Source organism: Notolepis coatsorum, assembly GCF_963971535.1.
Source record: "Notolepis coatsorum genome assembly, chromosome: 14".
Classification (NCBI taxonomy): Eukaryota; Metazoa; Chordata; class Actinopteri; order Aulopiformes; family Paralepididae; genus Notolepis; species Notolepis coatsorum.
This window is the reverse complement of record NC_140178.1, coordinates 48,614,801-48,627,243: the sequence shown is the minus strand read 5'-3', so window position 1 is coordinate 48,627,243 and position 12,443 is coordinate 48,614,801. Positions and strand designations below refer to the sequence as shown.

The following is a 12,443-nucleotide window of genomic DNA, read 5'->3' as shown; positions in this document are numbered from 1 at the left end:
ACTGACTCCAGCACATTGAGAGCAGACTCCGGTCTCCCCTGCATTGTTCCCATAACTCCCAGTGGCAGAAAGTACCTTGTGGAATGTGCCCCCCGCTCGTCTCCTCATCTGGCATTGCCAAAGACTAGATGTGTCGACAGGATAAACACAGTTTCTTGTGGTTCGTTTGAACTGTGTGAAACTAACGGTAGCGAGGTCCAGTGGTGGTGAACAGTGGTCTCCTGTGTGTCTCCTGTGTGTCGCTCACCTCCAGGTTGAAGTTGAAGTTCCGGAGGGGCAGTCTTCCCGCCATGATGCCTCTGGAGTTTGTCGGCTGCATCGGGGGCTGTGACGAGACACTGAGGGAGGTGCTGGACCTGAAATACCTCCGAGGAGGAGGAGGAGCAGGGGGGGGTCCTCCTGGTCCACCAGCCCCCAGAGCCTCCATAGCGAACCCACCCAGAGCCCCCAACCCGAATCCTCGCCCCTCCCTTCCACCTCTGGCTCCCTCCTGGGCCCCTCAGGCCCGGCCTACCCTGGGTGGTGGTGGTGGAGGAGGTGGTGGTGGTGGTGCTGGTGGTGGTGGTGGTGGTGGTGGAGGTGGAGGGGGTGGTGGGGCAAACCCTAGCGGCGATGTCATCGTGTGTAACTGTGGCCAGGACGCCCTCATCCTCACTGTGCGTAAAGACGGCCCCAACCAGGGACGGCTTTTCTACAAGTGCAACGCTGGGAGCTGCAACTTCTTCCTGTGGGCGGAACAGCCGAGCGAGCAGGGGGCATCGCAAAGTCGAGCCCCTCAATTACCACTTTCGAGGACCTCCCACCAGCCTCCCAGACCCTCCATGGGCTTTGGGAACATCCCGGGGGGGGATAGAGGAGGAGGAGGAGGAGGAGGAGGAGGAGGAGATATAGGAGAAACCATGTGTAAATGCAATGAGGCAGCAGTGATACGGAATGTACTGAAAGATGGGCCCAATAAAGGACGTGCATTCCACACCTGTGGGAAGCCCAGAGAGAAACAGTGTGGCTTCTTCCAGTGGGCCGATGAGAACGTCCCTCCTCCAGGTAACAGGCTCACACTCACACACACACACACACACACACACACACACACACACACACACACACACACACACACACACACACACACACACACACACACACACACACATACACACATACATACATACATACATACATACATACATACATACATACATACATACATACATACATACATACATACATACATACATACACACAAGAAAGAAAATACACACCAAGATTGGGGTCAATTCACTCTCAGTGCAGTCAGTTCAGCCTTTAAATCACAAATTCTGCTGTTTTTCCAATCCAACCTATTAAGAAATAGTTGAGAAAGAAGGTTTTATCATTATGCATCATGCTATAACTGTTTAAACTAGTATCTTGGATTGGCTGATTGATTGATTTAATTTAATTGAAAGTTAATTGATAGCAGGCCCCTGAATCGCCCACTTCTGTCCTTTGTCACTCGGCTCCGATGATTCAGCTTGAACGATCGGAATGATCTTGAATAATGGCTTGAATCTAATCATAGAATTATGAAATGTGAAAAAAGAGAAGAGGAGACCCCGGATCCAGACTAGAGTAAAAGTGACTAACAGACATTCCAACCAGACCAGTCACACAGGCAGATCAAAGGATCTCCTCTGCGGTCTCTTACTCTCCCCTCCGACATGCTCACTGCTGCAGGACACACAATACCTGGTCACGACTCACACATGTCACCGCTGAGACCTAGGACTCATTCAATCAAGATTCAAGACAACAGTGTGTCTTTAAATGACAGGACACTGGGTTAGGGCTGCACGTATGCGTGGGCCATGTATCCATACATACAGTACATAGAAATGGTCCACCAGAGATTTGGTAAAGTGCTAAAGGTATTCAAATTCACCAATATCCTTTCTAGTGGATGGGTACACTACACGGCTGTGTGATGCCCCAGTTGACCTATCTCAACTGTTGTGATAGGAGGATCAAGAAAAGAGGGTGGGGCTTGAGATAGGTCAATAGCACTGTTGAGACTTGGTAATAACAAAACAAATATACCCGTGATATATATTGTTACTCATAATGATATTGAAATGCAGGCCACATCCACATTTATCTGCGCAATATGGTAAAACTCAAAATAACATGTTGTGATTATAGAGGTATTGTGATTTGGCTTGCAACATAACTTTTCAAGTCTAGTTTTACAGAGTCTAAACGTACTTATTTGTGTGGTTTAAGGACAGTATTGCTGTTCCTTAACTCAATGGCCGCCAACAACGATTTAATACGTGTTAGCCCGCCAATTGTTGAAAGCCAACCACGTATATATACGTTATTGAATCGTTATTTCTTTTATTTGCTATTCATAAACATGCAGGCAGCTGTGTGTTATCACTGGGGATGGGTCTGAGATCGCAAAAGTCCAATACCGCCGCCTAACACCTTGCGGCCGCTATTGCACTCCATTTGAAACGATGTGGCTTGGTGTGTGGGTCGAGCTGCGGCGTGTGGCCGGGGTCAAACTACTCAAGCAGAGGGCGGCTACGTGGTGCAGTGGGCAAGGCGCTCACCACGAATACTGGCGACGCTGGGTTCGCCTGTTCGAGCCCAGCGCTCTACATTGCTTTCAGTTTAGCTGGTCGTCCGTACTAATACACATTGGCAGTATTAGGGGGTGGGAAACTGATGGGTGGGGATCGGGCGTTGTGGACAGCGACGCCTACAGGTCGGTTGGTGCGCCTGCGCAGTAGAATCAGGAAGCGATGGGGGCGGCGCCCCTCCAAAGCGCAGACCGGTTGGTGCGCCTGCGCAGTAGAATCAGGAAGCGATGGGGGCGGCGCCCCTCCAAAGCGCAGACCCCTGACGCTGAAAGATCGCGCCGAGCAGGTGAAAAGATGCGACTGCTGTTACCTTGAGTATCGGAGGGGACTCGTGCTATGTATGACTTAGTCCACATTGCAGCCGGCTTGTGGGAGGCAAGAAACAGCGTTCGAGACAGGGGAGGGTTGAATTGGATGATACGAAATTGGGATGGGAGAAAAATAGAAAATGGGAGAAAAAGTGGATCAAAAAAAATAACTACTCGGGCAGGGCAAGCGCTTATAACGTATGCATCGACAAGGGTCTGGCCCCCCCGGATCATGTTCAGTGCTGGATTACATTGGCAATACAATCGACATCAGTACTGTATTTGTAAATCTGGGATGTCATAAATGTATAGATGTAGCAGTACTGTATCTGTATGTCATGTATGTCATATATGTTATGATGAATTGAAAATGGGGGACCCTGATGTAAACAAGACGAAAGTCTTTCTCTGGTCTGCATCCCCTTAACAATTGTGTGTATTGAGCTGTATTGTACACATTCTGCAATCTGTTAATAAAATGTTCAATCAATCAATCAAAACTTGGAATGGCAACCAGATAATTGGAATATTCTTTTCGGGACAGATCCTGGTCAAGGTAAGGACTATATGGTATCAATATTGCGTTGATCCAAAAATGCCTTCATGCTGATCGGGGCGTGTGTGTGGCGTGTTCCGTTGGTTCCGATCAAAGCATGGAGGGGCAGCCCCTTTCATGCATCCATGATGAAACATAATACCGATAATCTAAATTTGATTTGAGAACAGTAGCTAGTCCAGGGAAGAAACGATGACGCTTTTACTCTAATACACGTTGCCGGCCATTACGGAGCATTTTGGAAATGACACCAGACCGCCCTGAAACTACACTCATATTCACGACGGTATAAAACGGGAAAAAATTATCTGTTTTTTGCATCTTGACCGGAAGAAACTCAATGACAATCGACTATATTATTAGATCCATAGCTATAGCTTTAGGCCTGCAAACACAGCCACGTATCCCCATGTTAAAAGGCAATGGCATTTCAACGGTAAGGTAAACGGCAACCCCTGGCGCTGAATGAGTTAAGATATTACGCTGCCCCCAGATATTACGCTGTTCCTTAAGATATTACCCTGTCCCCAGATATTACACTGTCTCCATATATTATGCTGTCCCCAGATATTACACTTGTCCCCAGATTGGTTTCCCACTGATAACTAATCTCCTCATACATATAATATTCTCAAACTATTTTAATTGGTATAAAAAAGGATTTTTTAGGATGTAGATGCATTGTGTCATATTGCGATTAAATATGAATTTGATTTGTTCAGCCTGAGGAGAAAGCTATCTGGCTACACGTTAGCCTAGCTTAGCACAATGAATGGAAGCGGACATGACCGGTTAGCCTAGGCATTGTCCAACTAACACCTCTCCCGAAGGCTAACCGGCACTGTCCGCTTCCATTCATTGTGCTAAGCTAGGCTAACGTGCAGCCGGATAGCTTTCTACTGAACGCACAGAGAGGAAACTGGTATCTATCTTCTTGTCTCTCTCTGGAGAAGACTGTAAGCTAATTTCCCAAAATGTTGCCGTGTTCCTTTAATGTAGATCCTTCATCCTTCTTACAGTAATGGAACTTTTTTCCATATTGATGTCTGGCTTCTCTCCCCTAGGCTTGGGTGGTGTTGGCGGTGGTGGTGGGGGTGGTGGTGGTGGGGGCCCCGGTTTTGGCGGCGGGTTCGCTGGATTCAGCGGTGGTGGAGACGGAGGAAGGAAGACAACAGGAGGTCCCAGTTTTGCCAAACCTCCAGCTGCAAAGAAAGCCCGTACCTGTGGCATCTGCCGCATGCCAGGACACACACGCGTCACCTGTCCCCAGAGATGACCACGGCTGACGGGGAGACATGCGCTGCTGCTGGTTGTCACGCGGTTGCTATGGACACTCACTGCTACTGAGTATCACACTGTTCCTGTTAACATCCTGGAACTTAAAGGATTTCATTGGAACATCGCCTATTTGGCTGCTGCATCCTTACAATCTCAAATATTCTACGATCAAATTCGGGCTAGCAAGAACAATTTTGGGGTAACTTTGTCTGAAATATATTTTTTTAAATGTAAATAAAAAATAAAAGAAATAAGAAACTGAGGTTCCGAGCGACCCGGACATCAGGTTTTATTGATGTGGGTCTTTACGTTTCCACTATTGTCATCAGATCCGACAAGAAGAGACCTGAGCTCTGATCACAGGAACAGCATATTCAGTGTTTTTGTCGGTTGAAACTAAATGAAAATATGTTGTATTGGTTTATTGCCTGCTCAGCAAATTGGCAAGTATATTTCAATAGGGGATCTATTGTGAAAGAAATTGCCTTTTTTGTGTGTTTTGCATAGTTTTTTGTACAGAATGAGGGGTTGTTAAATATGTGCATTGTGCCTTTTCTGCAGTTCAGCTGCGACAGTCAGACAGTCTAGTCTTTATATTAACTTGTTTGAAAGGACTAAAATATGTCCCCTTTAAACAGAGGTATGTGTCTCAGATCTGTAGGAATTAGAGTTGGACAAACACAGTCATACTCACAGTTCCATGCAGGCCAGAGTATGACCTGGCTTCCAAGCATGCTTGTATCTGGGTCTAATCTTATTTTGCTTTTTCGAGAGCTCTACCGCAGGCTAGCAGGCTATAGACATGTCCTTCCTCTAAGCCTTGTAAAGTATAGACCTGAATTATAAAAAAGAATGTTACCTAAAGTATGTGCTTCACAACAAACGCAACTTCTACTGTACGTGACCTTGACTTTTGACACACCCATCTCTATTTGACCACGGCCTGAACTTTGAACGATACAGGCGGAAAGGGTGCCATTAGGTGCAATCAAGTTAAAGAGTAGCGTTGGTCCCCTCTTCCAGCATGGGAGGTTTTAGAAAGGGCAGTCAGCGTGACCTTCTGCTGAAAATGTGTTTAGTGAGGAAGTGGCTCCGCTGACCTTGAATCAGCTGTTTCACTCACACCACAATACGAGCGCAACTCCAGAGGCTCCTTACTGCAAGAGAAAGGCAGTGCTATTAATTAAAAATAATAATTTTAAGTAATAAATGTGTTGATATGCGATTATTATTCGTTGACTTGGTAGTCATCGTTATTGGCATCATTCAGTGATGTAGATGGTTGTGAATTCTCTGAAGATATTTGGTATATAGAACCAGAACCAAAACCTTTATTTTTTATATTGTAATTTTCTAAATGTAAGAAAATACATCTTTTTCTATAGTATTTTACGAGTGCAGATAAAGGTCTACATGGCCGAATATAACTGAGGAATAATTAGGCTGTATCCGAGATTTCGAATATAAACCTCTTAGGTCTACAATCTACTGGGTCTTATAAACTAGAACCTCTTAGGTCAATACTAAATATGACACAGAGTGGTCGTTGTAACTGTAAAGAAAATGGGACAACAAAGACTTATTAGTCTTCATTCTCCTACACAGAGTGTTGGACGAGGTTCCACTGTCAAACAAGACAGAAGGTGAATGCTTAGCAGGCCGTGACGTACAAGCACGAGACAGCTCTGCGTTTGATTGATTGATTGAAAATTGTATTAACAGATTGCAGAATGGGTACAATACAGTACGGCTCAATACACAATTATATACAATACACACATAGGAGTGTCATAAGTCCTGCCACCTTCAAGCCCTCGTGGGAAGCTCAGCCAGTTCAGAAGTCTTAAATACAAGTGCTTTGGTTGGAAAAAGGGTTCTTATTGGTCAGACTCTTGGAAACAGGGTTTGAACAAAGTCCTTGAAGTGCTTAAAGTGCTTGATTTTTGACAAAAAAAAGTCAAGGCCCGGAATTCCTTGAAAACAGCCCATTTTTTAACAAGGTGCTTAAAAAGTCCTTGCAATTCAAATCAACCATTCGCATTGAAATCTTTTTTCATCCATGATAAAATTGTTTTGAATCAAGAAATACATTTTTTATTTTATTTATAAGTATAACTAATTGTCGGAAATTGGTTTTAAGCCATAAATATTGGATCAGATATTTTTTTTTCTATAAAACACTTTTTAAAGTGAATTGTATCCTTTTAAATGCCCTTTTAAAATGAAAAATAGTGCTTGGAAAAGTCTGTGGGAACCCTGTGGAAATAACAACATGGAGATATTGTTTTAACTTGTAAATCATGACACACTTATATTACACATAATTTATGTTCCATGTGAGTATAGACACGCCCCTGACTATGTGAGTATAGACACGCCCCCGACTGAGTATAGACACGCCCCTGACCATGCAACTCTGACTTTCCCGCTCGTCATTAGCACGTTGTTGGACTGCGAGCGCGCACTCATGTCATATTTACAATATTTCCGACCTGACTTGAAGGCACCATCTGATACATAGATCACAGAGGTGAAACGCCGTCTGGCCCCGCCCCCTCGCTCATAAGCTCCCAATACTTTACTATGGAGAATATGACATTTTTAAATAAAATAAAAACATGGGATCAGCTTGAAATGTTTCTTGGCATTGATAAGTCTGCTTAAAACTATGAATAACACCAATATACCTTAACTCGGGGCAGCTGGGTAGTATACAGGTCTAAGCACTCATCTACCACCACAGACACCCAAGGTTCAATTCCCTGGCAATGGTACCTCCTCAGGCTTGGTCAGTCAATTGGCAGTGTTCGTCGGTGGTGTATGAGTTCTGGCCATTACAATAGCGACTCCTACTGGTCAGTCTGTTCAGCATTCAGTCTATTAGCCACAAAGCTAATGCAAAGTCGATGGGGCCACATCTCACATAAACACTGATAATTACTCCACAGTGCACCTAAATTGGGTTTCAGCATTTATTTCAGTGCTTATACAATAGGGGTGGGAATGACCAGAGGCCCCACGATACCCTAGAGTCCCGATATTGTAATATTGCATTATATTGTAATGTATTACCTTTTTTCAACTGCAAATTATGTTCCCAATGGAAAACTTTGATCTAATAAGATAACATTTTCAGTCTGTTCACTTCATTCCAATAATTTTATTGCAGCAAAATTGGAATGTCGAGCTAAAAGAAAAAAGTATATTGATACTTGGCACCAATGTATCGATATAATATCAGCATGCAAAATATTGCCATATATGGCTGTATTTCCCCCCACCCTTATACAGGCTGGAGCATGGCCCCCTTTACTTTGCATTAGTGTTGTGGCTGTCTAGCCAGAGCTTTGGGTATCCAGTGTGAAGAACAGCCTGGATCGTACTAAAGGACTCGATCCACAGCATCATTGGTTGAGTAGGAAATAGGACTAGGGCTCCAAAATTCTGAACTTACCCTTTACGCCAGGGGTGGGCAACCTTTTTTAAGATCTACTTTGCCATTTTCCTAGACTGGAGAGATCTACCATCAGTGCCTTTATCAAGCAGAACATCATAAACAGCAGGTCTACAAAGTCTGCCCTGAGAGGACCAGTTCCTTACCAACAGACATACCTACCTGCACCACTTTCACTCTGAATCACATGTCACTTTACTGATTCCTTAAGAACATCTTGCCCAGGGATTGCAGTTTAGAATTAGCCAGCTGGCTAAAACTGGTATACATGAATGTTGATTAATATACATTATCCCTGCAAATAACTGAGACTGAAGCAGACCAATGCCAAGAAACGTTTCATAAACGTTGTTTATTGCATAATCTATACCCTCAAGAGTCACCATAATAAAATATAGGAGCTCGAACCAGGGGGCGGGGCCAAATGGAATGTCAGTTCTACGGTCTATAAAAGTCTAATCACTACAGCAGTTTGTCATCTCATTAACATAATTCATATAAGAGCCTCCCTGAAAAGTACGTGTTCAGAAACATGATATTATATGACGGTATAATAGATATATTGTTCGCCTACACAATTATGGGGGTGGGTGTCCGTAAACTGCAAATCAAACCCACCCTGTTTCACCGCAGCAGTCAACTGTTAAATGTTTGCAGACCTATGGAATGACGGGACGTATGTATTATAGGCGATTCCCAGAAGTGTAACCTCTTGCTCGCTGATGTCCCTGAAGCTAAATGAAATGCACCCCCACAGGAACAACAATTAAAGCATCAGTTCCTGGCATAAAGCTTTAGTGGTCTGTTGATATTCCTCGGAGCGCGAATTTACAAAGAATCCAGGGAGAGAGCGTGATCTGATCTTGCTCTTACTGACACGTTTAGTTTGTGAGTCATGCGTGCGTGAGTCATACATGTGGGTGGGAAATGTACGATGTGATCTGACTCCCCTTGTTTTCCCTGCTCCATCGACTCTTAAACTCATCTAGTATCCAGGCAAATATATCGGTCATGTGATTGTCAAATCTCTCTGAATTTGCAATCATGATGATAATAATAATGTCACTCTGGTGTTGGTTTAAAAAAGGTCAAATGTTGTAATAGGGACAGGCACCGATCATTGTTCAACTCTGACCTCGTTATCAACACCCCCCTCCTCTTTTCTCGTCATCCAGTTTTTCAGCGGTCACCGTAGAAACGGTTACCATGACACCCAGCTGCCCGTAAGTGATGCAAGTGTTCCAGGTGCAGAATGGGCCGTGTGTGTGTGTGTGCGTGCGCGTGTGCGAGTGCGCTGGGATGAAAGTGGAGAACAACTCCCCCCCAAACTCAGTTTACCCACTTTGTGTGTTTTAGGTTGATATGAAATACACACTGCTAGAAGCAGGCCTACTATAGGTTATCCTACCATTATTGATGCAAGTTGTTAAAAGATTCATACGTTATACATTATGTGTTTTTATATTACCTATAGTGATTATGATCACTGACTGGAGTCCATCCCTTCCCCACCTTTTATTTGAGCGCTGCATCAGTGTGTGTGTGTGTGTGTGTGTGTGTGTGTGCGTGCGACTGTGCGTGTGTGTGTGTGTGTGATGGGGGCGGGGGCGTTATAGAGTTCTACTGCACGTGTAAACTGATATGGAGCAGGAACAATAAAGAATAACTGGAATTTGGCTCAGGGCCTTCTTTCCACAGAAGTTGTATTATGTCAACTACATTAACTGCTCTGATCTAGAGGACCCATTGTAAAATTGAATACAAATAAATTGAAATACACTTTTAAAAAGAAAGAAAAATTAGTATTTACCAGCGTGCATGTGTTTGTGTGTATGTGTGGTGAGTGGGTGGGTAATTATGCACATGTATATGCGCTCACAAAACGTACATATTTGTAAATGGTCTCTGGGTTATATATGCAGACCTTTGTCAACATACAATATTTACACTTACGCGTTTTCATGTTCTGGATGCCTATTGATTGTCCTTGTAAACGAGTTCCCTCTCTTGCAGATATCCAATATATTGGGTGTATTCTGATTGTTTTCATTGTTTCACTGCTGGTTAGCTGGAGTTCCATATTTAGAACCATGTGAACTGGAGGTGTGGGCACTGCTACGTAAAATAGCAAAGACTCAGTTTCATACTCAAGATACAGTTCAGTATTGGTTTTATTGCAAACTTGATATAATTGTGAGTTGTGGGCTTGTGGCCAAATGCTGATCCTAAAGGCAAACCAAGCATTGTGCCTTGGGCCACCCCGCCGAACGGAAAAGGGGGGGGACGTGACGTCCTTAATTAGACCGCTTCATTTGTTGAAACCATGGGATGGAAAATTTGGTTTTGTGGTTAGTAGAGAGTGGGGCCCCAACACCCCCCCCCCCAAAGGCACATCTGTTGGATGAGCAAATATGAATGTAAATATTTGTCATTATGGATGATTACTGGAATAATACATATGTAGTTGTTAACGAAAATGCTAAGTATTGTCATGTTTCATTTTCACTTAATTTATTACATCATGTCATATCGCTCTCTCTCTCTCTCTCTCTCTCTCTCTCTCTCTCTCTCTCTCTCTCTCTCTCTCTCTCTCTCTCTCTCTCTCTCTCTCTCTCTCTCTCTCTCTCTCTCTCTAAGTTAGTTTCTCAAATCTCAATACCCCTACTGTTTATAAGTCACCCCTCCCTCCCCCTGCTCTGCCCCGCTTCTGCACTCTGCTCTAATTTGCGTGCGCGGACTCGTGGGCACGCTTCTTGGGGGCTCGGCGCATCGCAATGGAAAGGTGGCGCGCCCGAGTTAAAAAAGCACGCGCCATCCAGTGTTGATGTGTCGCAGATTTTAAAAACTCAGAAAGAGAGGCAGGGACGGCCCCCAACAACACATCGCAATAGTTTCACGCGTGAGAGGGACAGGGAGGCGGCGAACAGAGGAAGCGTTTAAACCAAGGATCCAGTCTCCAGATGATCCGAGCGGCCACTGTGAGAGTTTGAAGGTATTTGTTTTCCCAGTGGAACACGGAGCAGAGCCAGTTGCGTCCTTGTTTTGAGCGTGTGGGCAGCACAGCTCAGTCGAGGAGCGATGGAACTGTCATCAATCGGAGATCAAGTGTTTGCAGTTGAGTCCATAACCAAGAAGAGAGTTCGAAAGGTAAGAAAGATGACTTGTACAGAGATAAACTTATTAGGTACGAGGATGTTCTTTTTTATGACCCATCTCACAATATATGAGCCAACCGTTAGGTATCATCATTACAGTATGTCCAACAAAAAGTAGGCTACGCAGTTTCCTTATAGAGTTTACGCAAGAGATGATAATGGTGTATTATTATCGGCAACTGCGCAAAAGTTTGACATGGCTTTGCTGCATGCATGCCTAAAATGCATCGTGTCTCAATCTCAATGACAGAGGGGGTGTGTGTGTACATTTGAGTTGTGTAGATGCACTTCACATGTTCACAGCGCAGCTGTAATGAGGAATAGCATCTAAGGGGGTGTGTTCCTTGAGAGCGGCTCTCCGCCGCGGGTATAGGATCCTCACGGCCACTGTGGTGGGAGCTACGCAGTTTATTTGTAGGTTACGCCAGTAGGGGAGAGGAGAGGACGGCATGTGTATCTGGGTGAAACTGCTGCGTAATGTCACTCACTAATAACCCATTCGCTGGTAATAGGCTATATAGGCAATAGATGGCTAATAGATCATGTGTTTTATGTTTAGCTATGCACGGATGGGAGATGGGGTTTATTATTGCTGCATTATATGCAATTCGAGAATAGGCTATGGTATCTATTAGTTCAAATGAAACTCGTTTTTAACATGCCTCCACACATAAAGTTCCGAAGGGCAGCACATCACAACATAGCCCTAATAATAGTTTCTGAATGGGTGTAGGTGAGACACATGAGTGTTACGCAACACCAAGTTGTTTACATGTAACCATGGCCCCACCTACTTCCACCGGCTTAATGTTCTAGAAAGTCCTTCTACATTATTAAACCAGCCCATACCCCCCTGCTGCCCATGTGCGTTCACGTCATCACAATAGACGCGAGAAGCTGCTTGGAGGCCACCCAGCCCCGCTGTTATTGACGTCATCCGTCAGAATCACCATTTGAAAAGAAAAGAAATAGCCCATGATCCCCCTCCACACTTTAAAGTGACAGGCGTCCTATTATGTTATTATCGGCAAACAAACGCGCGCACACACGCTGCCTGGCTCCTACACTGCACAG

General features: G+C 44.4%; 2 protein-coding genes across 2 annotated transcripts in view; both read left to right on the top strand.

The window, feature by feature from the left end:
• The window catches only part of top3a (DNA topoisomerase III alpha), a 147,931-nt gene extending 142,003 nt beyond the window's left edge, over positions 1 to 5,928 (top strand). Inside the window, exons 18-20 of the mRNA XM_084329100.1 lie at positions 254 to 503; positions 639 to 1,044; positions 4,547 to 5,928. Coding sequence (XP_084185226.1) covers positions 254 to 503; positions 639 to 1,044; positions 4,547 to 4,758 — 868 coding nt within the window. The 3' untranslated portion in view covers positions 4,759 to 5,928. The remainder of the gene's footprint in view (positions 1 to 253; positions 504 to 638; positions 1,045 to 4,546) is intronic.
• A 5,147-nt stretch (positions 5,929 to 11,075) lies between these two features.
• cbx7a (chromobox homolog 7a) overlaps positions 11,076 to 12,443 on the top strand; it is a 48,967-nt gene continuing 47,599 nt past the window's right edge. Inside the window, exon 1 of the mRNA XM_084330014.1 lies at positions 11,076 to 11,361. Coding sequence (XP_084186140.1) covers positions 11,293 to 11,361 — 69 coding nt within the window. The 5' untranslated portion in view covers positions 11,076 to 11,292. The remainder of the gene's footprint in view (positions 11,362 to 12,443) is intronic.